At 41.6% G+C, this 25,810-nt stretch overlaps 2 protein-coding genes and 1 long non-coding RNA gene across 3 annotated transcripts; 2 read left to right on the top strand and 1 right to left on the bottom strand.

The window, feature by feature from the left end:
* Positions 1 to 3,827: 3,827 nt before the first annotated feature.
* Positions 3,828 to 5,700, top strand: LOC129349885 (uncharacterized). Its single transcript, XR_008603066.1, has 3 exons — positions 3,828 to 4,733; positions 4,819 to 4,930; positions 5,014 to 5,700. It is a non-coding gene; the product is annotated as an uncharacterized LOC129349885 (long non-coding RNA).
* An 8,077-nt stretch (positions 5,701 to 13,777) lies between these two features.
* LOC111575776 (proenkephalin-A-like) lies at positions 13,778 to 18,292 on the top strand. The gene is made up of 3 exons (XM_023281108.3): positions 13,778 to 14,039; positions 14,392 to 14,538; positions 17,307 to 18,292. The coding sequence occupies exons 2-3, from the start codon at positions 14,395 to 14,397 to the stop codon at positions 17,904 to 17,906; spliced, it is 744 nt and encodes a 247-aa protein (XP_023136876.1). The 5' UTR covers positions 13,778 to 14,039; positions 14,392 to 14,394; the 3' UTR covers positions 17,907 to 18,292.
* Positions 18,293 to 21,703: 3,411 nt separating this feature from the next.
* On the bottom strand, positions 21,704 to 22,731 carry LOC118471053 (t-SNARE domain-containing protein 1-like). Its single transcript, XM_035953240.2, has 2 exons — positions 22,032 to 22,731; positions 21,704 to 21,933 (listed from the first exon to the last, which is right to left on the bottom strand). Exons 1-2 carry the CDS (start codon positions 22,504 to 22,506, stop codon positions 21,812 to 21,814), a joined length of 597 nt encoding a protein of 198 aa, XP_035809133.2. The 5' UTR covers positions 22,507 to 22,731; the 3' UTR covers positions 21,704 to 21,811.
* Between the last annotated feature and the right edge of the window lie 3,079 nt (positions 22,732 to 25,810).

The following is a 25,810-nucleotide window of genomic DNA, read 5'->3' as shown; positions in this document are numbered from 1 at the left end:
TTTTTCAACTACCTGTTTTCGGGTAAATACAAAGTAGAGTACTTTCAGGTCCTTGACAGTGAGAGAGCTTTACTTCAGTGGAAATACACTGAGCGCTGCATTCAACCTCTGGGTAAACAGAGTAATGTTTTTATAGCTGCATTCACCACAGCACACGCACGACTCAAATTGTACAGCTATCTCGAAAAGCTGCAAGAGAGGGTTCTCTACACTGATTTATGTGGTCTAGAAGGGCGAGACCCCTCTGGAGTTGGGAAATTATCTGGGGGACTTAACGGAGAGTTGGAGGGTGACAGCATTCAGGAGTTTGTGGCCGCCGGCCCCAAAAGTTATGCGTACCAAACAAAAAATTTTAAAAAAAAAACAGTCATGCGCGTCAAGGGTATAACTCAAACGCATGAATGCTGCGAGCACGTCAACTTTGACAGCATCAGAGAGCTGGTGGAGGGTTTCCAACACAATTCACAGCAGAGGGTCATTAACACACCGCAGCACAACATTGTTCGTAATAAAGGTGGATTTGTGTTAAAGAACTTGACATTTCAGAAAAGTTTCGAGTGGTGTATGATAAACGATGCCTCCTCGCTGACAGAACATCGCTGCCTTTTGGCTATTAAAACTGATTTCTTGAAAAAAAAAGTCACATCTTGCTGTTGCAGAGGAAACTGATTTTGAACATTGGTTCATTTTTCCCTTCTCATTTATTTTGGCTGCTGTTCTGGTAGTGGCAAGAGTTATTTTGCCCAGCGTGTTCTGGAGAATTCGTTTGAGAAGACAGGTAATTGTCAGAGATGTTTTGATTCTTAACAGTGGTGTTAGCGTTAGCTTTATTTGCTACTTAGCCTCAACTACATTTGCATCTATTACATCGCGGTTAAACAAATGCAATAAGTTGATGATAATATCTATGTTTATCTTTATAGATGGTTTTAAGGCTAATTACGAGGCAGAGGTCAGCTGTTGTCTGGGCACATCCACGATCACACCACTGGTGGGACACAATTGTACCAGATTTCAGCTGAAGGCTGCTGTGCTATCCAAACTGTCATGAGACATTGACATTTTTATTGTGATAATCCCTCCACTGTCATTAGCTTTTGTTTCAATAAATTGTTTGAGATGAGGAAATCCCTATTGCAGGCTTCTACTTAAATGCCCTACTTTCATGATATAATATTATAAACTTTTTACATTTTCCATAAATTTCACCTGAAAGATGAATAACTTTTTGAGTAGTGTATGTAGACACGTAAGCACGCTTCAATCTGCTGCAGTAGTGCTGTTTATCTATCTAGCTTGGTGTGATAGCAAAAAAAACAACATATGTTGCTGATATGTTTCAGACTGAAATCGACTTGAAAAGCACAACTGATTATCTGTCAAAATGTGTGTAACAGAAGTGTGCACTGAACACTGAATAAAATCTCTGTAGATTATAGAGAAAACTTGCATCTTTCGTCACATATATTTTTATTCACCCAAAGTGCAAGAGTAAAATACAAGTGAACTTAAATAGCTGGGAAGAAAAAGAATTTACAAAAAAAGATTTTTTTTTCTAGAAAAGGCAGAAGTAGTGGACAATGCAGTTTATTTCTGGGACAGTCCTTCCAGCACCGACACCGTACATCCCATCAGTCCAACCTGTTAGGGAATTCTGCGATGTCGAAAGAAGAATCAGGAGGCAAACTCAGAGACACTCTGGAGACTCAGATTGCTTATGTTGAGAATAAGGTTGACTGATATCAGCGAACAACACAGTGATGTGAGCACTGGCTGCATCAGTTCTAAGGAGTCTGTCAGGCCTTGGGTACTTATACTGTTTAGAAGGCATGCCATGTTTATGTTACACTTCCAAATATGGAGACAGGACTGTAAACTCAGGCTCCATCCAGCCAATACCGCGATACAACCTTGCTTTCCTTACAAACAATTGTCTTTCACCCCTACATTATCTTAGCAAGCGTCTGTCTATCTCAGGGTCGTATTAGGGACAGAGAGACCATAAACATGTTTGCATCCTCAATTTAGGAGAATCATGGGTCAAGGGTGACATCTTGTATAGTAATGTGGGGTGACTTGGTACCTACACTTGATTTTAGGGTGACTGCAGTTGGCAGACACACCGGCATTTAGGATGTCCTAAAACTAATGACTGAGGGAACACCTCAGTCGTGAGAAAGTGAGTAATTTTTCCTTCACACAACCAAGGTGTTTGAATTTCCGTCCGTCCTCTGGATGTTTTGGAGCATGGCAGTGGCCAGGTCTTGGTGTCTTCAGATCTGTTCCAAGAACCGTTCCTCTGACCTCTCCAGATACTGCAGCAGATCCACAGTAGCATCCCACTTCCTTTTTCCTGCATAAAAGCACCCAAAAAGGTAGTAGTTGTCAGTAATTATTTTCTATATTCAAGAACACAGTTAATTTAACATAATTGTTGTAATTTGAGATTTTAGGATTAGCCAAAAGATAATGTCAACAGAAAAACAAATCACAAACATAGACAGGCTAAAAAGCATTAGGTGACAGAGTTGCTTCTGAATAAACATTTAACTAAAACAAACAACAAAGAACCTAATAGAGTTACTGAAATGGCAAAACAAGACCCAAGCAAAGTGGATGAGAAAATGCAAGGTGTGTGAAAAGTTGAAGGGATCACCTGAGGAAGCAAAAGTAATGGTATGGTATGGATTTGGAAAAATCTATAATAATCTGGCCAAGGACATGTATGGAAGGCACACTGAATGGAACTAAATTAGCACACTGACAATGACTTAAAATGAAATATGATGATATTTTAATAATGGACATTAAAAATGACTTATGACAAGTTTTGACATATGCCTTTGATTTTCATCTAGAGATAATGATCAACAACCAACAAACAAAATATAAAACACAGGACTGATAGCATTGCACCACACAGAGTATAAATTCCAAGATATGTAAAAAGAAAATGTTGATGTTAAAAAAAATTTAAACATGCCTGGTTGTTGCCAGTACTATACTGAAGAACAGTTCAATAAGAATGCAAAAATGACTGAAGCAATATCAGTATAGGACTCTAGAGTCTCAAACTTTTCAAAGATCCAACACTGTTTAAAACAACTTGATAAATATTTATAGTAAATATGCAATAATATCTATCTGTGAGATTTGGCTCACTGAGGTAAGATGCACTCTCCCATTCAGAATTTTATGATCTGCAACTCATCACTGGACTATGTCAAAGAAATCTTTGCACAGCCTTACAGTATTATGATGGTTGTGTCTTTCTCTACACAAGCTGCCACCTACAATAACACTACAGACCTCCAGGAGTACACAGAGACTGTCACTGCCTACATCACCAAGTGCATTGATGATGTGACAGCCACCAAGACCGTCACTGTTCGGGCTAATCAGAAGCCGTGGCTGACAGGGGAGGTTTACAGGCTCCTGAAGGTACGAAACAATGCCTTCAGAGCTGGAGACGAGGCAGTCCTGAGGATAGCTAGGGCCAACCTGTCTCGCGGCATCAGAGAGGCCAAGAGGCAGTATTCCAGGAGAGTAGCTCATCACTTTAGCAACAACAAAGACACTCAGAGCCTGTGGCGGGGGATACAGTTCATAACGGACCACAAGCCTCCACAGCAGACCCCTGACTGCACCATCTCTTTGCTGAATGAGATGAATGACTTCTTCGGCCGTTTTGAAGCAAACAACAGCACCCCTGCACAGAAGACCACACCTCCTCCCAGTGACCTGGGGCCCGTTTCACGAAGCAGGTTTAGTGAAAACTCTGAGTTTGTTAACCCTGAAATGAGGGAAACTCAGAGTTTTCCGTTTCACAAAGGGAGGCAACTCAAACCAGAGACAGAGGGGTAACTCTAGCCTGTTTCACAAAGAGAGGTAACTTAAACTCTCGGTCAGTTACCATAGTAACAGACTCTCTGACTCTAACCTGGTCGGGACCAGGTTTTTCTCAGTAAACCTCGAGTTTCTCTCAGTCTCCGCCCTCTTTCAGCCACACACGCCATTTCATTTCCTCATTCATTCAGTCAGCTGGCGAGTTTTGGCGAAGTCTAGTTCTGCCGTGTGTCAAAATGACGTCCTTTTATGAACAATCCAGTGGATGAAGGAGCAGCATTACTGCACAGAGAATTAAATATTCGTCGGGAGATTGTTATCAGACCGCGCATAGATGTTTTGGCATTTCCGGACAGTTATCTTCTTGAACGGTACCGTTTCACCTCACAATCCATAACCTACATCCACAACCTACTCCGTCCTTACATTTACAACTTTACCAACCGCAGTCATGCTCTAACGTTCCAGCAGATGTTGTGTGTTGTGCTGCGGTTCTTTGCAAATGGGAGTTTTTTATATAATGTCGGAGATGCAGAGCACTTCAGTAAAGCAACTGTATGCAGGATGGTCAGAAAAGTGTGTCTGGCCCTGAAACGACTTTTACCATCTTTGTGGTTTTCCCTGGACATGAACCTGTCAGAGCCATTAAGGAGGAGTTCCACAGGATTGCAGGTGAATGATGTAGAGATCTGTTAAATTAATTTTAAATCATATCCAGTTAATGACATTGTGCTGCAACCTCAGACTGTGATTAGTAAATTTAATTTCTTTTAGGATTTCTCAGTGTGATTGGCTGCATTGATGGCACACACATCCCCATCAAAGCTCCCAAATATAATGAAGCTGATTATGTGAATAGGAAGTCTATTTACAGCATTAATGTGCAGGTAGGTTAGATGTAGATTGACTATGGTTTCAAAATGTTAAAGACTGCATCATAGTTCAACATCTGTCATTCTCTGCACTGTCAAGATCATATGTGATGCTGCATACATCATTTCTAATGTGGAGGCCAAGTGGCCTGGGTCTGTTCATGACTCGAGGATTTATCATGAGTCTAACCTGAGCAACAGACTGCAGCGTGGTAGGCATCCTAAAGATTTTCACAATATAATTCACTTGTCTCCCTCCTTTAATATACTCTAATGTATCCACTATACATTACAGGAGAGTTTGATGGCCTTCTGCTGGGTGACAGGGGTTACCATGCCAACCTAGTCTGATGACCCCATACCCTGACCCTGAACCAGACCCCCAACAGAACTTCAACCGGGCTCACTGCAGGATGAGAGCCGGGGTGGAGATGACCATAGACCTGCTGAAAGCCTGTTTCCAGTGTCTACGTCACCTCAGGGTGACTCCTGAGAGGCCTGTGATATTATTGTGGCATGTGTTGTTCTTCATAATATTACCACTATTAGAGGAGAGCAACACTCTGCCCTACAAACTGAAGACCCAGATGATGAGCTCATCCACCTGCCAGCTATCCAGGATGGCAGAGCAGTCAGAGACACCATATGCAATAATCACTGCAGAGTTTAAGTCACCATCATCACCACCACACCAAATAAAGACATGATACACATTTCATTTGGTCTTCTTTATTTCCTACAAATAAAAGAGCTAGTTTAGTTAATGTTCCAGTAGTTCACATAATTCACCTGTGACCTGCACCCACCTCTAACTTGTGCTCCAGTATTTCAATTTCCAGATCTGCCTTCTTAATCTGGTGGTCCAAGTACTGCATTTCTTTATCTGTTTTTTGTATTTTTCTCAGCAAGTGGATTTTGTATATTTGTTTTACTGGTAACTGGGAATACATAAAGGACATTAAATTATACAGTTGCACATGAATTCCATGGAATGAACCTCTGGTGTTTATTGAACATCCATCTCACTGTGTCAATCTATGCAGTGGAAGTTGAGGGAGTATCCTGCTGCTGTCCAGCCATGTTCTGTTAAAAAGGATGAGAATGTGCAATACTTCAGTGTAGGCTAAATGCCACACTCTATATTCCACCAGAATGTTAAGAAATGTGAATGGGAAGAGAACTATCAGTAACATACCTCCATATGCCTTTCTGGATCCCACTCTGTAAAGGCAGCAGACACAGTTTCATCCTGTTCATCCTAGATGAGTGATATGTTTCAGTGGACTTAAACTACCATTTGGCAAAATCTTTGGAGTATTGCCTACTTACAGTTACAAGGTCTGTTGTGGTGTGAAGGGGCTCCACCAGGCAGATAGTACCATCAGAATCTGTTGGGCCAAAAGAAAAAAAGACCCAAAAGAGAAATTAATATTTGTATGAATATGCTTGAAAACATTCCATATATACATATACATGGGCTACACACACAGAGACATTACATTTTATAAAAGCACTTGTGTCTTGGGATGTGGTCTCAGAGGATGAGCTCCCTCCAGGGATTCCCTCAGCCACTGGCCTTCCCAAATTCTGGCTTAGGACCAGCTCCTCTGCCTCCGTTACAGGTGGTGGTGCTGGGCCACCTCCCTTTTTATAGGCATCTCCTTTCTTTCTGTTGGCTGAGTAGAAGTCTGTGTTAGTTTAAATAGGCTTAATTGTTTAACAGAACATGATATGGATGCAGACATTTAGGCTATGTGCGGGGTAAAACCACTACACAGACAAATAGCCACCTAATATTTAGGCTACTTTACAATGTAAAACATGATCAAAATGAGGTAGCTCCATGAGATTATGCCGACTTCTTACCTGTTTGAACAATGTTCTTATATTTCATCTTCAGCTGCTGCCACGTGCGCTTCACCCCCGCGGGATTGCACCTAAATGAATGAACTTAATAGTCTTCCCCTGTAATATTATCGTGATTTAAACTTACACATTGACCCGGGCAGCAATGTTCTCCCACGGCGTCTCCCTCTCTTTTGCAGCTGCAGGTGTTGCACTTCTTTCTAAAAACGTGTTCAAACTCGCTATATAAGCGCATTAAGATTTCCAATTCAAGCGGTGTAGTTCTCTGCTTCCCCGTTGCCATGGTGACTCGTCAAATCGGCGCTCCATTGATACTGGCTTTTCAGAGTTGTGGTGCACGCGCTTAACTCCGGGTGAAACTACTCTGAGTTGATTTAACCAACTCAAATCAGCCGTTGTGAAACCGAAAACTCAGAGTTTTCTATCTCAGAGTAGATCAACTCAGAGTTCAGGGTTAAACTCAGAGTTTGTTGAACCTGCTTCGTGAAACGGACCCCAGGTGCTGTCACTGTCCCCAGAGAGTGTGCGGAGAGCCCTCAGCAGGATCAACGCACGCAAAGCTCCGGGTCCTGACAACATTCTTGGTCGTGTATTGAGAGACTGTGCTGGGGAACTCACGGATGTCTTCACAGACATTTTTAATATCTCTCTGAGGCAGGCTGTTGTCCCCACGTGCCTCAAAACAGCCACCATCATCCCGGTACCGAAGAAGTCATCCCCCTCCTCCTTCAACGACTACCGCCCAGTTGCACTCACCCCCATCCTGATGAAGTGCTTTGAACGGCTAGTCATGCACCACATCAAATCCCTCCTCCCACCCACCCTGGACCCCTACCAGTTTGCATATCGGACAAACCGCTCAACCGATGATGCGATCTCCACTGCACTCCACTCAGCCCTCACACACCTCGAAAACAAGGACTCTTATGTTAGAATGCTGTTCATAGACTTTATTTCAGCATTTAACACCATCATCCACCAGCAGCTCATCCACAAACTAGACCAACTTGGACTCAACACCTCACTGTGCAACTGGCTACTGGACTTCCTGACAGGGAGACCACAGGCAGTATAGGTAGGCAGCAAGACATCGAGCACCATCATCCTGAACACGGGGGCCCCCCAAGGATGTGTGCTGAGCCCCTACTCTTCACCCTGCTCACCCATGACTGCACTCCAGCTCACAGCTCCAATCTTTTTGTAAAGTTTGCGGATGACACAACTGTGGTGGGTCTCATCAGTAACAGCGATGAGACACAATACAGGAGTGAGGTGAGCAACCTGGCCAGGTGGTGCAGCACCAACAACCTCTCTCTGAACGTGGAGAAGACAAAAGAGATCGTTGTTGACTTCAGGAGAGGACACACCCAGCTGCTCCTCTCAACATCAACGGTGCGGCTGTGGAGAGGGTGAGCAGCACCAAGTTCCTGGGTGTGTACATCTCAGAAAATCTCTCCTGGACCAGAAACACAACATCACTGGTCAGGAAGGCACGACGACGTCTCTACTTCCTGCGTAAACTGAGAAGAGCCAGTGCCCCGGCCCCCATCATGTCAACCTTCTATAGAGGCACCATCGAGAGCATCCTGTCCAGCAGCATCACAGCGTGGTACGGCTCCTGCACCTCCTCCTGCCGCAGGACCCTCCAGCGCGTTGTGAAAGCAGCAGAAAGGATTGTCGGTGTCTCTCTCCCCTCCCTCCAGGACATCTACAGCACCCGCCTCACTTGCAAAGCACTAAGCATTGCAGGTGACCCCACACACCCGTCCCACAACCTCTTCAGCCTACTGCCATCAGGGAGGAGACTGAAAAGTCTGAGGGCCAGGACCAGCCGACTGAGCAACAGTTTCATCCACCAGGCTGTCAGGAAGCTGAATTCTCTCCCCTCTCTGCCCTCTCTACCACCCCCTTCCCCCACATACACAAACTCTGGTCAGTAACCTCTGATCTGCACTGAAATAGCACATTCAACCGTCAAACATATTTGCACTTCTTGGACTGTTACTTATTTGCACTGTTCTGAATATTCTGCACTAAATCCATCACTTTATCTCATGGTCATGTTTACATTTCACTCAGTTCTGCTTTTCTTAGTTCTTAGTTGTTGCTCGGCTCTAATTTTGCTTCCTTTGTTCTTTTTTGCCCTTTAATATCTTATTTTCTAAGTCTTTATTTAATGTCTACTGTTGCACGAAGAGAGTAACGAAATTTCGATTCTTGGTATGTCATGTACATATTGAAGAATTGACAATAAAGCTGACTTTTGACTTTTGACTTTTGACAATCCCCTATGTAGAAACTATGTAACAGCTGTACCACTCCTGAGCAAGATGGGTTGTTGAAAATGTTTTTACTATTTTGCAGCAAAGTGGAGAGTCTGCGGAAAAGTCACAGAATGTTCTATTGACACTGCTCAAGATACAATCAAGGAATGTGTGGCACTGGACAAGGACCCCTGTGGTAAGTCTAATTTGGAGGAGCCAGGACTGCAGCATCTTGGTGAATGAAGGACCATTTCTCCATGGAATCTGAATGACTACTGACCAGTTGCCCTTGCCTCTCATGTGATGGTGTGGATGATGCATCTACCTTCTGCAGCATGCTGTCTCACATCTGGATGGTGTCAAGTGCACTGTGACAATCACATTCTTGATTTCTCTAGTGCATTCAACACCATCCAGCCATTTCTGCTGAGAGAGAAGCTGCGGGTGATGAGTTTAGACACGCCTGCCATCTCCTGGATCACGGATTACCTGACAAACAGACCACAGTTTGTCTGTCTGGGCAGGGCGATGTCTCATGTGGTGGTTGGTGGTACAGGTGCTCCACAGGGAACTATGCTGTATCCTTTTGTGTTCACTTTATATACCTCTGATTTTCAGTAAAACTCTGGGTGGTCTGCTTGACTGAGCACACCATCAGAACCACCCTCCCCAACCTGCAGGACATTAACAACAAACAGTGCAACCACAGACTGTTCTCTCTGCAGCCATCACAATGACGTTACCACTGCCTGAACGCAAACACAGAGAAAATAAGAAGGAGCTTTGTCCCACAGGCTGTCCGCCTGCTGAACCTGAAATATTAGACTCAAGAAACATGCAATCAACCTGCAAATCCTATCCACTGTATGTGTATCAATCAGAAAAAAAAAAAAATATATATATATATATATATATATACATCCATCCATCCATTATCTGTACACCGCTTAATCCTCACTAGGGTCGCGAGGGGGGCTGGAGCCTATCCCAGCTGACTCGGGCGAAGGCAGGGGACACCCTAGACAGGTCGCCAGTCTGTCGCAGGGCTACATACAAAGACGAACAAGCACTCACACATTCACACCTACGGGCAATTTAGAATAATCAATTAACCTCAGCATATTTTTGGACTGTGGGAGGAAGCCGGAGTACCCGGAGAAAACCCACGCATGCACAGGGAGAACATGCAAATTCCATGCAGAAAGATCCCGGGAAAGCCGGGACGCGAACCAGGGACCTTCTTGCTGCAAGGCGAAAGTGCTAACCACTACGCCACTGTGCAGCCCCTATATATACATATATGTGTATATATATATATACACACACACACACACACACACACACACACACACACACACACACACACACACACACACACACATATATATATTTTTTTTTTCCTGATTGATCGGTCTGGAATAGGTGCACAATGCATTATACTATGATAATTGTGTTTGTGATAAATAAAGGTCTTGAATCTTGAATCTTGGTCATGCCACTTGCAGAAGTTGTCTGGTGATTTGACAGTTGTTGGATGTATAAGAGATAGACGGGAGGATGAGTACCAGGCTCTTGTGGGTAATTTTGTAGAATGGTCCGGTAGAAATCAACTGCATCTCAATGTGGCTAAGACCAGGGAGATGGTGATCTACTTCTGGAAGAAGACGACAGCTACACAGCCACTGTACATCCTGGGTGCAGACATCGCCATGGTGGAGGAGTATAAGTACCTGGGAGTTTACCTTGACAGTGGACTGAACTGGAGAACCAATACTGACGCTGTATACAAGAAGGGGATGAGTCGCCTCTACTTTCTGAGGAAGCTGAGATCCTTCAGTGTGTGCAGCAGAATGTTGGAGTTATTTCATCAGTCAGCTGTGGCCAATGCCTATACTTTGAAGTGGTCTGCTGGGGGAGCAGCATCACAACTGGTATTAAGAGCAGACTAAACAAAGTGATCAGGAAAGCCAGCTTTGTGATTGGCTGCAAATTGGACTATTTTGAAGCTTGTGGTGGAAAGGAGGACAGTCCAGCTCAGCTGCCACAAGGACAAATACAGGAAATCTTTCCTGCCACAAGCAATAACTCTGTTCAGTACATCAACCCTGGCTGATAGAGAGCTCTCAGTCCTCTCTGCCTTGTAGCATCTATTTCCGGTACTGTAATTTTAAATTGAACACTTTTTTGTTTACTCTTGCACTCTTTGCACTATTTGCACTACATTTAAAAAAAAATAACATTTGTACATTCTTTACATAGGACATTTTGCATTTTATATTTTTCTTATTATCTTCTTCACTGCACATTTTTTGCTTATTCATCTGTATTTATGATGGTGGGAATGGTACTCTTTCTGCTGCAACAACCAAATTTCCCCTTGGGGATTAATAAAGTACTTCTATTAATTTCTGGAGAATGTAGACAAACCTTCTTGATCTATGGCCTCTAGCTATAACAACAACGTGACTTGACCTTGAGATGCAGAAGTAACTGAGGGGCTGGTTTTTGAGCTGTGAAAGGGAGTGGCCTTTCATACTCTGTAGTAATATCCATCCATCTATCCATTTTCTATATACTGCATTATCCTTCATAGGGTGGGACTAGAGCCTATCCCAGCTGACTTGGACTTGGACAGGTTGTCAGCCTATTGCACAGCCATACTGAGAGACAGACAACCAAGCACCCACATTAACACCTACGGACAATTTCGAATCGCCATTTAACCTCAGCATGTTTTTGGACTGTGGAAGGAAGCTTGAGCACCCGGTGAGAACTTATGCAGGCACAGGAAGAACATGCAAAATCCACACAGAAATACCCAAGGCTAGGATTCAAACCAAGGACCTTTGACATAGTGCTAACCACTGCTCCACCATGCTGCCCTTCTGTAGTAATATGGGCAGTCATATTTAGCTTGAGTTAAACTTGGGGAGTTCGATGCCATTACTGCTGAAACAACTGTTTCACTGTGGATGACATTTGCATCAGTTTTCATGTAATGAAACAAGCAAATGCCTGGTTTTAGCACCTTCTTTTCAACAATTCCAAACTGTTTCATATCATCGTAAATTACTTGGGTTACGGATGCTGGGGTCAGAGTAGGACTGGCCATACAATTCTCTGCACATGGTGTCTACAATTATATTGTCATGTTAAAATTGATATGAATGTGAATTCTAATTTCTAACTTTAGCTTTCTGTAGTATATGATAGTTGCTGCACACAAATTGAGGTACAAGTTCATGTCTGCTGTCCTCTCAGGCTGAGGAGTGAAAAACTGGCAAAGCTTTCAGTAATGCACTGCTGGCTTTGATGTGGGTAGAGTTTTGTTATCATATAATTCATCCTGGACATAAAAATACAAATTTGTGTCACTGTTCAACTAAAATTGTGGTACAATTTTGTTTCTTTTTAAAAAAAAAAAAAATCTTGTTATGTACTGCTTCTGCATGACATTGTTATATGACAAATATTTCGGTATTTTACATTTCAATAAAGATGAACAAAAGAGAACATGTTATTGTTATGGCAGGCTAAAGTACCTGGCAGTGCAGTGACAATAAGGCTGTGATTTTATACGCATATCAAATTTCTAAGCTTTTTATGACATTTTCAACCCACAGTCATTTGGGCTGCAGCTGTAGATTAGGATTGTGGTTTCCAAACCCACATTTCCTTGCATTTCTTTTTCTGATTGTTGTTCAGTAAAAATGAAACCTTTACTGACCGTATGAAACACTGACCACCAAAATTTTTTGTCAGAGTGTTACGGCCAAGTCTAGGGGTCACTGTGCGTAACACGAAGAGGCATCCTTCCCCTGGTCCCAAGCATCTCCAACACACGTTTTCTCATATAGTTTAGGTATTTATTTACAACAAATTTATGAATTGAAACAATGGGGATTGGTAACTGAAAGCGACAGTGAGCAAAACCAAAAACAACAAACAGAACGCCACTAAGCTATTAACCCAAAACTGATCTGCCAAATCAAAAAGTAAAATAAACAACAAAGTCTAACCTCCCTATCCTAACTTAAACATGAGAAAAAAACGGTTAAACAAAAGGTGACTGCTCACTGCAATTACTCAATATTACATCACTAAATCCCAGCCGATCACTCAAGCGTGCTGACCTGTAGGTTGGAAGCAGGGTAGGATGTTGCCACGCCCTCTGACCCTCTGACCCGGAAATGACGTCACGGTTCCGCCTTTATATCGCAGTCTTCCTGGTATAGTCAACCAATCCAGTGCCGACCCATCATCCTGGCATCCAGCCGTGGCCGTGGTGCGGCGCAGCCCTATTTGCATACATGATAGGGACATAAAAAGGACACGCAGCACAGGAAACTACACAAACGAACGCAGTCATAACACAGAGGTGCAACTGTTGTTGGAACTTTTTGTCTCATTACAATAATGCACCAGCCAAGTAAAAATTCTCAGACAAGATTTATGCATTGCACAAAACAGTAGGTTTCATTGGTTTCATGGATGGTGGGGTGAAATTGCACTGTCTATGAAACTTCTTATCTTCAAACAGACACCAAATAGAAAATCATAATGATGAAATCATTATGACAAGGGGAGGCATGAAATTAAGCAACATGTCATATCAAACCTTGAGAAGCTGGGTAATATCTTAATTAACCTACAAAAGCAAAAAGGTATGCACCCAGAGACAGAAATGCTAACGTGAGAGACTGTTCTTACACAGGAAATGCGTTGTAGCCTACACTTGTCTATGTAAGACTTCCTGGGAAGCAATAATACAGATGACTTGACAGGGCAGTGTAAATACGCGAAGGAAATATGGTGTTGGGGGTGGGGTGTAGGGGCTGTCACGTCATTGCTTATTAAACCCTCCAACCCTATAGTATTGTCCCCAGTGACGTAGACACCACAAACTACTTAAGCAAGTAGCCGGTTGCGGGAATACAACGAACAGGCTTGTTTTCACCCTGAAGTTCTCTGGTTACAGAAAACTACAGAGATAGCGCGGACACTCAGAGAGAGAGAAGAAAAAGGAGATTGTTTGCTGATTGGTTGAAGCGCGTGCCGCACGCACAGTGAACGCACTTAAATATCCTGTACAGGCTCGTGCCAGTCAGTTGTGTCCAACTCCGCTGCTATTCCCAAAGGCACGTGCGGACGAGGAAAGCGCCTGACGGCTTCAGTATCATTTCAATTAAAGGTGAGGTTAGATAACAAGTACTTGAATTATAATAATCACCCGCTACTATTACGACCACTACTGCGACTTATACTGCAATTTCTGCAAGTACTATTAGGTTGCTACTGTCGATACCCTAAGATTAACGCACAACGTCACCTAGGATAGTTATTTACACAAAGAGAAACTTTCATCGCATGCTTTACATTCGTATTTAGAAATGTATTAAAACTGAAGATTTTTTCTATCTTTTTTCTATCTACAGAAAGAAGTAAAGTATTTGGTATTATTAGTTGTTATAGTAGACTAATGGTTTGTCAAAAAAGTAAAATGTCTGCATTAAATGTTGATCTTGCTCATGCTTTGTTCTTAGTCCATGGCTACCCCCACACACAGCGGCTGCATGTGGATGCTGGTTCTGGGCACCTGTGTGTGTCTGGTGGCTGGAACAGACTGCGGGAAGGAGTGTGCACTTTGTGTGTACCATCTGCTGGGACAACAGTCTGCATTCTCATCTCTGGTAGTATCACTATATTTCTATTTTATTACTATAAAATATCTTAATTTTTCAAACACATCAGTGGACAAACTAATACTTGATAGGTTGTGATCAGTACGTTAACAGTGTGGTGTCTCACCCATGATCATTTTTTTTATTATAGATAAATTAAGGTTTACATACTGCATTTCACTGTATTCTTGTCATTGGTAGGTATTTTTCCTTCGTTGTTTTTTCCCTCTTTGCTTTGAATTAATCTCTTCCCCTGTCCTCCTGACCCCTCCTATCCTCCCCTCTCATCTTTTGATGACTGTCATTGTGGTAATATGGTTCTTAAATTTTATGTCAGTACTCAAAACTAGTAGTGCATTTTATCATCTTTCCATGTCCCCTTTCCCTTTCTCTGTTTTTCTTTCTTTTACTGTCATCTTGCGCCCCTCATTTTTTTAAAACCAGGGTAATGTTTTCTCAAATTTAGATTAACTCAGGTGTTGACGTGTCAAATGTATTGAGCAAGCAATATGTTAAATTAGATTCCATTCTAAGGATATGGTGATGGTAAAATGCTCTCGTTTGTGTTTCTGTTATATGGACATCTTTTCTTAACTGATGCAAATTCATATAATGAGCAGCCAAAAATAGAATCTCCTTATGTGGAACTGAAGTTTAACTTGATATCCTATTTAGATACAACTACTCTATATTTATTCTAAACTTACCTGTAATTTTTTTTTAAAAAAGTTTTATTTACAGAATTAATGAATTTAATATTTTAACTCATTTAGCTTCATTCTCTAAAATTACAGCAATAAACATATCAGCATCAGACACGGGCACACAGAGCAGTCATAATTGCAGAACCTCAATAATGGAGAGTGGGTCCACCATCCGATAATGTATTAAATAGATTGCTCTAGTTTAGGATTCCAAAAATTCCTTAACATTCTCTAACACTAAGAACACACACCAAAAATTTTTCTTTAGCCCAGAAATTTGGAATTCGATCTGGGTTTCCTCCTTCAGTCGACTGACCTCTTTACAATTATTTCTTGTTGCTTGCATGCCATTTTAGCCACCAGAGGGTGCTACTACCTTAACCCTCTCTCTGAGCCCTCCAGCTGTCAATATGTCCTCAATTCAATTTTCCTGTTCATTAATTCTGTGTTCATAAGCCAGCAGCACTGAAAGCTCAGCAAGAATCCCTCCTCCATGCTGTCAAATAATAATTTGCGATGGCTCAAATAAATCAAATCCAATGACACATATGAGTGTCGGGAGCAGGTAATCCAAACATTGTGCACCCCTCAGGGCCCTGCAGATACCTTTAGTCTGTTTATGGTCCTGCTACAAGCGTTATATGGATTTTCAAAATTAAAGGATAACTGGGATAAGTGGATGGAAGGGTGGGTTTGCACAGCTTTTTTTTTTTTTTTTTAGTTTAATGGGAGGCATCTAGTGAGGAACAGACTAAGACATACTGTTTAGGGGGAATTGTGTTTTTTGTAAGTTGTTAAGGCAGTAGGTGAGGCATATTATGGATCACCTCATCTGTCTATTGACACCCAGCTGACTGTTTCTGTCCTTCATACAATCGTGGAGTGCAATGCATGCAAGATAGATTGCATTGTTTTTGAACATTGTGTTTTGGTCTCTTTTTCAATTTTAGTTACAATTCATTGTAGCTAAAATAATAATAATGGTTTAATATGACTTCAGTAGGGAAATGAAACAATGGTGGAGGATGGGCTACTCTGATTAAATGCTTTAAATGTTATTGGAGGACTACACAGATGACTCAAACAGCTCATGCTCTCAGGTATTTACCATCACAAATAATACATTTGTAGAGTTACTTCAGTGTCACTTCATTGTGCATTGATGTAAAAATTACCATTAGCTTTAAATCTGAAAAGCTCCTCTATCATTTTTAAAGGGATATGGAAACAAATTTTATCCCCAATAGGGATTTTTTATTTTTTCGAATACTCGGAGACCATTAAAAATAATATCAGAAACTAAACAGAATATGAAACCACATCCTAATTTTCAATCCTCAATGAGGACCAGATTTTTTTTTTTTTTTTTTTTTTAAGGGATCCTACATTTACTATATGGCAACACAATATCTCATCATTTGACCTTTTTTCCTGGTAATAGCCAGATGTTTTAAACTCCATAAGTAACATACTCTTTCTGGAGTCTAGAAGAGGTTTTGTACCATGGCGTTTGTACAGACCAACATGAAAAACTGTGTTCACCAATGACATTACTTAAAAGTTTTGCAAAAGACCGGAAAAGCCACAGCCTGATGCAACACATATTTTGCAATTTGTTGACTTCTGAGATATAAACCATATAAACACTATACCAACTGTATGTAACTTCTACATGTAAGAACCACAACAACACTGCATTATGGCCACAACATGATCACTCACTAGCTTACATACTCCTATGCATTTCAAGAGATTTGAGTGTGGATTGCTAAAACTATGGTGAATCTTCAGGGATAAATAAATACATAAATACATACATACATACATACATACATACATACATACATACATACATACATACATACATACATACATACATACATACATACATACATACATACATTTAAACTGAATGACATGATTTCACTCACCAAAGGGATTTTCAGTGTCAGATGTCCAGCTCCTTTTGAAATGAAAATGAAAGGGTTCGGTGACCTGATAAAACTACAATAACTAACTGGATAAAATGCACATTGTTGATGAAAATTATCATATAAATTTTGATTTTTCCAGACATGCTCTCTTGAGTGCAAGGGTGGGTTGGATAGCCAGAAGCTGCGCCTGTGCCAGGACTTTCTATTGGAAGAGGAAAACGTCATTCCTCTGGACGCTGACCCCCATGAACAGCAGGAACAGGAGGCAGTGGGCACCATTGCAACTGATTATGAGGACAAAACATCAACGGAACACCAGATGGCCAAGAAGTATGGTGGCTTCATGAAACGCTATGGTGGTTTCATGTCTCGCCGCTCCTCCTCTCCAGATGGGGCACTAGTGGATCCTGGAGTCCAGGATGAGCAAGAAAACATTGATCTAGAGATCCTAAAGATCCTTAATGCAGCAACCAAGCATAGCAGTGAAGGGGATGGTCAGGGAGGTGAGATAGTGAAAAGGTATGGGGGCTTCATGCGTCGGTCTGAAGGGAGTGTGGCACCAGGTGACCTGCTGGAGGCTGTGTTAGGCCGTGGGCTCAAGAAGCGCTATGGCGGGTTTATGAGGCGTGTGGGTAGGCCTGAGTGGCTGGTAGACAGCACAAAGAATGGAGGAGTGTTGAAACGTGCCTGGGAGAATGGCAGTGAGCTACAGAAGAGATATGGAGGATTCATGGACTAGGATGCCTCAGTTACGATCTTTAGATCCCTCGATCTCGTCAGCACCCTTTTATCAGCCGGTCACCTTGTAGTCAAAACTTGTTGGTGTTTCAGTCAACTTCCCAATCCCTATGCTAGTTACATTGCATCATCTGCCTTTGTATAATGTGCTGCTGTCTATTTCATTGGTTCAGCTAGTCCTGTAATGATAAAATATATATATATATATATATATATATATATATATATATATATATATATATATATATATATAAGCGTTTGTTGTTCAGATATACACAAATCATTTTTGGTCTTATTGGTTTCCATGATGATGTTATTTATTAAAACAATCTGTTGATCGAGGTGTGTTTGTTGAGAGTATGATTTCATTAAATTTATCATCTTTGACTTTGTGTGTGTGTGTGTGTCTGTGTGTGTGTGTGTGTGTGCGTGTGTGTGTGTGTGTGCAAAGTCGAGGTTTAGAAGTGACAGACAATCTAATCACAAGGCCTTTAGACATTAAAATATGTAAGCATTTGCTGTTTGTTTATCAATACAGCAAATAATATGACAAAATTTAACACTTTTGTGCTTTCCACAAAACTACTACTTTGATTTTTAAAAAGTTAGATAAATACAGCTATTTCATGTAAATTCATGTATAGTTAATGCACTTATTAGAATTTCCCCCAAACTTTTACAACTGACCTAACATGACACCCAATATTAATATATCATTTTGTATCTACTGAGACATGCACGTATGTTTACTGTCTGTCTATGATTGATGTTCCCATGTAGCATTTTGTTATGATAAAAGTAGTCAACAAATCAGATGGTTAGTGCTGTGCATATGCAACCTGAAAGGTACATCCAGGGCCAAACCACTTTCAAAGTTCTCCCTGCTGCCTGCAAAGCTTAATTAAGAATCACTGTGATAACAGAAGCTGATGAGGATATCAACATATTTATCAACTCAGATCCTTCCCTATCTGGAATTTTGTGGACAGTCAGTGCTCAGAGAGTTTATAATTATTAGCAATTCATCAAAAACTCATTTTATCCAGGAAGACAACTCAAAAGTTCTCTACATGGAAAGGACAAGAGTGCAGCATGTTTTAGCTTTGTGGCTCTGAAAAACTTTTTTTTCATCTCAAAAATGATGAAACCCATTTGTGCTTGGTTTGTTAGGAGAGTTTATGTTTTCTTAAGTCTGATTACTTCTTTTCAATACAGGTTAGGTTATTATAGCCTATCTTTAATTCTGTAATTGCTGTCCTTTCGATAGGCCAAGAGTTTTTGTTGGTTATTTTGCTGCATGTGTTTTCCTTTCTGGATACATAAAACCCTTTCTTCTAAATCCACTTGTGACTGCGGATGCCTGTCACTTTGGTTCCTTACACGTCCTGTCTATCACAATTTTTCTTTGGCTGTATTAGAAATGTGTGTCTTTATGCGTGCTGTATATAAATTAAAATTCTTCAGTAGCACACTGCAAGGTCATAGTTTTTAACCAATCACTTTTATATATACTATAACGTGATAATTTAAATTTAAAATAAATATATTTATTTACAGCAAAAGAAAACAATCATTTTAGCATATCGATTTATAGACACTTATGTTGATTCAATGATCAAAGCACTGCGAAAAGCATCAGAGGTTTTATTCACAATATAATAAATTATGCAGTTTGTTTCATTAAACTCTCTAGTAGTTGTAGTATCTGATATGAGATATGTGTATGTTACTTACACAATAGTTTTGGGATGATTATGCAAGTTCTGGAAATGTTTATGTAGGAGAGGCCCCTGTGTCTGGGACTTGATGGAACTTGCACACCTTGTATGGATAAGTGGGAACCCGTTACAGATAGAAATATGTTAAGAGAAGTTTACATACACAAACCTATATAAGTGAGTTTTGAACTGTGAGTCTGATAGAGATTCATTTTTGGAGTAGCATCCCTCCCGGGCAGACCATGATGCCTGATCGATGCTGGTCTTCTTTGTAACAAACCTATTATTATACAAACAAGCCAGGGTCAGTGAAATTTCCTTCATCATCTGCACATCATCAATGTCTAAGAAACAAGATTTTTTTGCTTCACAAACAAGATCAGTTGTAGCTTCCTGTAGTCGCCGACAACTTCAGTGCACCTACTCCCGCATCACATTGACTCGTCAGGTGAGTGTTTTCTCACAAAATTGGAGCGCTGGTTTGTTCGTTGAGGGTGTTGTGTTTTTGCTGATGGGCTGCACTGTGCAGAATTATTTGTATGGACATGCTATGATGTGTTGAGGTTTGGAGTGATATTCCTTCTAAATTGGGTTTATTGTATTGTCAAGGATGCAAAAAAAGATGGGGGAGTATCATAGAGAAAAGAAATAAGAGAAATTAAAGTCGAAGTAAAAAAAGAAAAAGAAGTTGAAGTAAAAAGAGAAAAAGAAGTTGAAGTTAAAAAAAAGTGTAGAATAGTGGAACGAGTAACGATCAAGTGAGCTGAATAACCTTGCAAGAATAATGAAGACAGAGCCTACATCTTCTTAAAGGTAAGACATGTAAATTAACCGCTATGTGAAAGTTGGCTGTAAGAAGTTGTAGAATTTGTGTAGAATATAAGGGTAAATAATAACCCTGGGCCCATTTGAATTGGCAAAGCGAAATAAAGACAAGAGAAAAAGAAAAGAACAGGTGAAATATGAGAAGATAATTATAAAAAAAAAACCATAGGCCTAAAGGAAAAGACAGAACATTAAGTTTGAGGAAAGTGAAAATAGGGAGGGCTGAGTGAGTCTGGGAGTAAATAGTGTGCATTGAGCACGCATTGTGAAGTAATTTGTTAAATGACGATTTGTTTTTGAAGAAGTTTGGCCAAAGTGAGAAGCTTTGATGATGATAGAGAAAAATTATGAGTGAGTCGACTTTAAAATTTAGCATTAAGTGCTGTTGTTGGTTTTTGGGGGGTGATGCTTGTTTGCTTGGCGGTTTTTGTTTGTTGGACATCCTGTCTCTGTGTGTGTGCTGTGTAGTGGTTTAGCTGTGTGTAGAAAACTGTGGAATGTTTTTGTTTATGTGTAATTAATATATACACTACCCGGCCAATAAAAAAGTCACACACTCTAATATTTTATTGGACTGCCTTTAGCTTTGAGTATGGCATTCATTCGCTGTGGCATCGTTTAGATAAGCTTCTGCAATGTCACAGCATTTATTTCTGTCCAGAGATACATAAATTTTTCACCAAGCTCCTATACTGATGATGGGAGAGTTGGCCCGTGGTGCAAAGTCTTCTCCAGCACACCCCAAAGTTTCTCAGTGTGGCTGAGTTCTGGACACTGTGGAGGCCAATCCATGTGTGAAAATATGTCTCATGCTCCCTGAAGCACTCATTCACAATGTGAGCCCCATGAATCCTGGCATCGCCATCTTGGAACATACTCGTGTTGTCAGGGAAGAAAAACTCCACTGATGGAAGACCTGGGGCCTCATTTATAAAGCTTGCGTACGCACAAAACGGGGCTAGAAAGTTACGTACGCCACTTCCAACGCAAAGGTTGTGATTTATAAAAATAAACTTGGCGTGAGAATTTGCGCACCGCTGCGCCAAAATTGATGCTTGCTTACGGACATTTTGGAGACAGAGGGAACGGCAGTGCCAGACGGTGAGGTGGTGAATTGAAGCCAGATTTATCCCAAACCTTTATTGTCATCACATATTACACTTGTATAGCCGGGGTGTTATGCAGCGTTTGCAAAAAGACCGAAAGTACGTTTCTTTTTTTTTTTTTTTAACAAGCTCTTTAATAGAGGCGGCAATGTCAGACAGGACCTCACACGTTGTTCATTACTGTATTTGCTGGAGCTCATCCCGTATTTCATTTATGGCACCGATGGTGTCCCTTTGTGATTGTAGGACTCTGTCTGTCAGGATCCGACCACTTCTAGGTGTGCCATGGTCTCGGGATGTACTGGGGACAGCCAGGCTTCATCCACGCTGACAGGACACGCTGTGGTCAGAACCTCCTCGTCAGCCAGCGTTTCCAACTCTAGAGTGACTGAGGACAAAAAGCATAAGTTCACTGCCTTTTTACAAGTCCATTTAAATATTTAATACATTTAATAAACAGATAAAACTGTACTTTACCGGTCTCCTCTGTGGGCTCTGCCAAATCGGTGTCTCCTTCCTTCTCTGACATGATTCCACACCCGCTGGCCGTCCCGAGCATGGATGCTATCCTGCTGTCCAGCGGTGTGGGCTCGGGTTTGCCTCTACCTCCACCTGTAGCAGACACGCTTTGGTGATAGCATGTCACTCTCTTCTTGGTCTCCACCTTCAAATCAGACCACTTCTTTTTCACCTCTGCCACAGTTCTCTCTGTGGCACTCACACTGTTGACAGAGGTGACAACGTGCTGCCACTCAGTGCCTTTTCTTTTGTTAGTGATGCCACTACTATGACCACCAAACAAGATACTCTTCCTGGCCTCCATCTCATCCACAAGCACCTCCATCTCGGTCTCCGAAAATTTTCTTTTTCTTTTTTCTGCCATGACTGAGCGTAAAATGCCGTGGATCAGCAGCTTGTTTATATGGAAATACATTCGTGAGTTACTTTGCATTGACCATTCATGGTAAAATGTGGGTGTGTCGTGGGCGGGATGTGAGGTGGATCCACCTACGCAATCTTCCAGCTGGAGTGTGATTTATAAATGGGAAATTGCGTGCAGTTGTGCGTACGCACGGTTTTATAAATCAGGATATTTTTTGGCGTACGCCTATTTCAGGTTTTCGGCGTAGTCAAACTTTTAGTGTGGATCCTACGCAATGTTTTATAAATGAGGCCCCTGGTCTTTCAGTATATTCAGGCAGTCAGCTGATCTCATTCTTTGGGAATATAATGTCGCTGAACCTGATCAATCCAAGATTATAACCCTAACCCACAGGCTTGTAGGAACTAGCCATGATGAGTGTGTCACTTCATCTGCCTCTCTTCTTACCCTGATGTGCCAGTCACTTTGGAACAGGGTAAATCTGGACTTCAACTGATTTTAGTTTCAGAAATGTCTTTAGTTGTTTTCTTTGCTTGATGCAGGCCAACAATTTGACTCTTCGGAGACAGATTAACATCCTTTCCATGACCACAGGATATGGTTGTTGAAGAAATGAGAAGCTCCTCACTGCATCAGCTAGGGTTAAATAAGTTGTTGCCAGCTGAAACGTGTTCATCACTGCAATAATTATCCAATGGAAGGCTCTTACCTATTTGCTTAGTTAAATCCTTTTTTTGGCCAGGCAGTGTATAATAGAGTTCTTATTAAATAGGCTTATACAGGTTGTGATTGGTTATAGGAGATTTTGTAATTCACAAGGAGAGCCATTTTTGCCTCTGCAATGTTGAAAAACTATGAGCCCTTCTTCAGAGGGATGTTTATAAATTTGAGAACACATATGAGCCTCACAGAGGATGTTTATACATCTGATAGCCTTTTACTGAGTCTGAGGAGAAGTGGATTGGCCAGCGAGGACATTCTGTTAATACATGCACTGATAAAAATTTAAGAAAAACAAAAAGGGAAAAGAAAATCTTCTGATAAAGTCTATCAGAACTGGAAAACAAATTGTGATTATACATATAGGATTAGCGGATTGACTGGCTGATTGATGGGTGTGCAGTTTCTCTCACTTCTCTCTCTCTCTCTTTCTTTCTCTATGTATGACTGCATTTTGATGAGAATTTGTCTGTACATCAACCAGCGCTTTTGTAAATCTGTCACTGTCCAGGAGACTGCCTCAAGAATTTCCCCAGACATTTGTGACTCTTGTTTACATCCATCCAAAGGCCAGTGAAAAAAATGCCTGTGAGCTTATCCATCAGGTCATCCAGAGACTTCAGTCCATCTCCCTGGATGCACCTAACATCATTCTGGGCGACAACTGCACACTAAGACACACGTTGAGAGACTTTCATCAGTACATCACATGCCCCACAAGATGTGACAAAATCTTTGATCTCTGTTACGGCAATGTGAAAGGTGCGTATAAATCCATTCCCCTCCAACCTCTAGGTTCCTTGAAAAACTAGTCAAAGATGAGTTACTCTCAAAAACTGAGTACCTGCTAGCCCCTATTCAATTTGCTTATAGAGGTAAGAGGGGCATCCAAGATGCTACTGCTACTTTACTTAACTATGTATTTAAGCACTTAGAAGGTAGTAGGAATCATGTCAGGCTGCTATCTGTTGATTTCTCATCAGCTTTCAACACAATATAGCCTCACGTTTTAGCAGAGGAGCTTGTTAATGTCTTTGGTGTTGATGCATGTCTTGTGGGTCGGATTTTTTATATTCTTCCAAATTGATCACAAGTCAGGGTCAACGGAGCACTGTCCAGCCTACTCAGAATTGCCTCAAGGTGGTGTGTTATTTTCTCTTATATGTATTTAATACACAAATTATTGTGTCAACTGCTATGATGACAGATTCATCATCAAGTATGCTGATGATTCGGTAATCACCAGCCTGCTTGGTAATGATGAAGTTGGACATAGGCAGGTTCTTGATGATTTTATATTATGGTGTGAAGAAGCTTTCATTCAGATCAATGTTACTAAAACAAAGGACATCTGCACTGATTTTAGATGGTGCCCCCCCCTCAAGCCAGTGGATGTGGTACCTAATTGTATATATATATATACAAAATACATATATATACAAAAACAAAACATCACACAGTGGTAGAAGGACAGCCACCAGAATCTGAACCAATAAAGTTCCCATTGACCCTAATTATGGTCCGAGCACCAACGGTGCAAAGACCCTATTGGAATGCTAGAGGTTTTTTTTTGTGCCGGAACGACTACATTTTTGAGGGCCTAAACGTGCTCAAAAACTCATCGAAATTTGCACACACATCAGAACTGGCAAAAAGCTAAGCAGACATTCTTTATTAGAATTCCATATTATGAGCCAGGGAGGGCAGTGCTACACCTCAGTGATGTGCAGGGGAAACAAAGACTGGACAGGACGAACAGGGATAGAAACTAACAGGCGGTACTATTACAATTAAAGAGTGTGAGGTGGTGTGTTATTCCCAACTACTAACTGCCCATCAATAAAACACAAAAAAACAACAACAAAAAAACAAAAAAAACAGCACAAAAGAAAAAGAGATTCAATAAATAAATAATTAAACAAACGGTACTGAGCACCATAATTGTGGATGTCTTGACAGTATAGAATAGAATAGGCCGGAAGAGGATACTAGTGAAAGAGAGAATGAGTTTAGGGTAGAGACTCTGGAAAGATTCTCAGCACATTCTGGCGGGTCCCATCATTCGTTGACAATGGGACCTGGCAGGAGCTGGCGAAACCTGATCGAACATGCAAGTGTGAAGGACCCCGAAGCCCAGAACAGCAATCACAGCAAGGCAGGGCCAAGCCAACAGGGCACCCCTTCCCCCCAGGCCACAGGAGCCACAGGGCAGCACCCCCAGAGAGCCACCGGGGCCACCGTGAACCACGTGGACCCAGAGAACGAGAGGGAGCAGCTACCGACACCCCCAGTGCGCCAAGACCGACCCAGGCGGCCCGGTGCATTAGGACCCACCCACCATCAAAACCCCCCAACCCCGCCCCCCCCTGCCCCCATCAAACCCCCCACTACCCCGCCCGCCCACCCCCTCCCACCCCCTCCCACCCCCTCCCACTCCCTCAGTAACTTTAATAAACAGCCCCCGCAGCACGTTTCACCTATGTCCACAAAATTTGGGGGGCATATGTAGCATGTCAGGATGCACAAAAAAGCCTCTTGGAGCCATACCCTAAACCCAACAGGAAGTCTGCCATTTTAAATTAATTGGACAATTTTTGCCGATTTTTTTTCATTTTCGACAGCGAACTCCTCCTAGGGAGTTAGTCCTAGAGAC

This window comes from Amphiprion ocellaris, chromosome 10 (assembly GCF_022539595.1).
Source record: "Amphiprion ocellaris isolate individual 3 ecotype Okinawa chromosome 10, ASM2253959v1, whole genome shotgun sequence".
Lineage (NCBI taxonomy): Eukaryota > Metazoa > Chordata > Actinopteri > Pomacentridae > Amphiprion > Amphiprion ocellaris.
Note: the sequence above shows the minus strand (reverse complement) of the source record. Positions and strands in the feature narration are given on the sequence as shown.

Excerpts from the sequence above, each read along its gene's own strand:
- LOC111575776 (XM_023281108.3), top strand. The coding sequence starts at position 14,395 with ATGGCTACCCCCACACACAGCGGCTGCATGTGGATGCTGGTTCTGGGC. Across the intron at positions 14,539-17,306 it reads AGTCTGCATTCTCATCTCTG|ACATGCTCTCTTGAGTGCAA; the intron begins GTAGTATCACTA and ends TGATTTTTCCAG.
- LOC118471053 (XM_035953240.2), bottom strand. The coding sequence starts at position 22,506 with ATGCAAAGTAACTCACGAATGTATTTCCATATAAACAAGCTGCTGATC. Across the intron at positions 21,934-22,031 it reads AGAGCCCACAGAGGAGACCG|AGTTGGAAACGCTGGCTGAC; the intron begins GTAAAGTACAGT and ends CAGTCACTCTAG.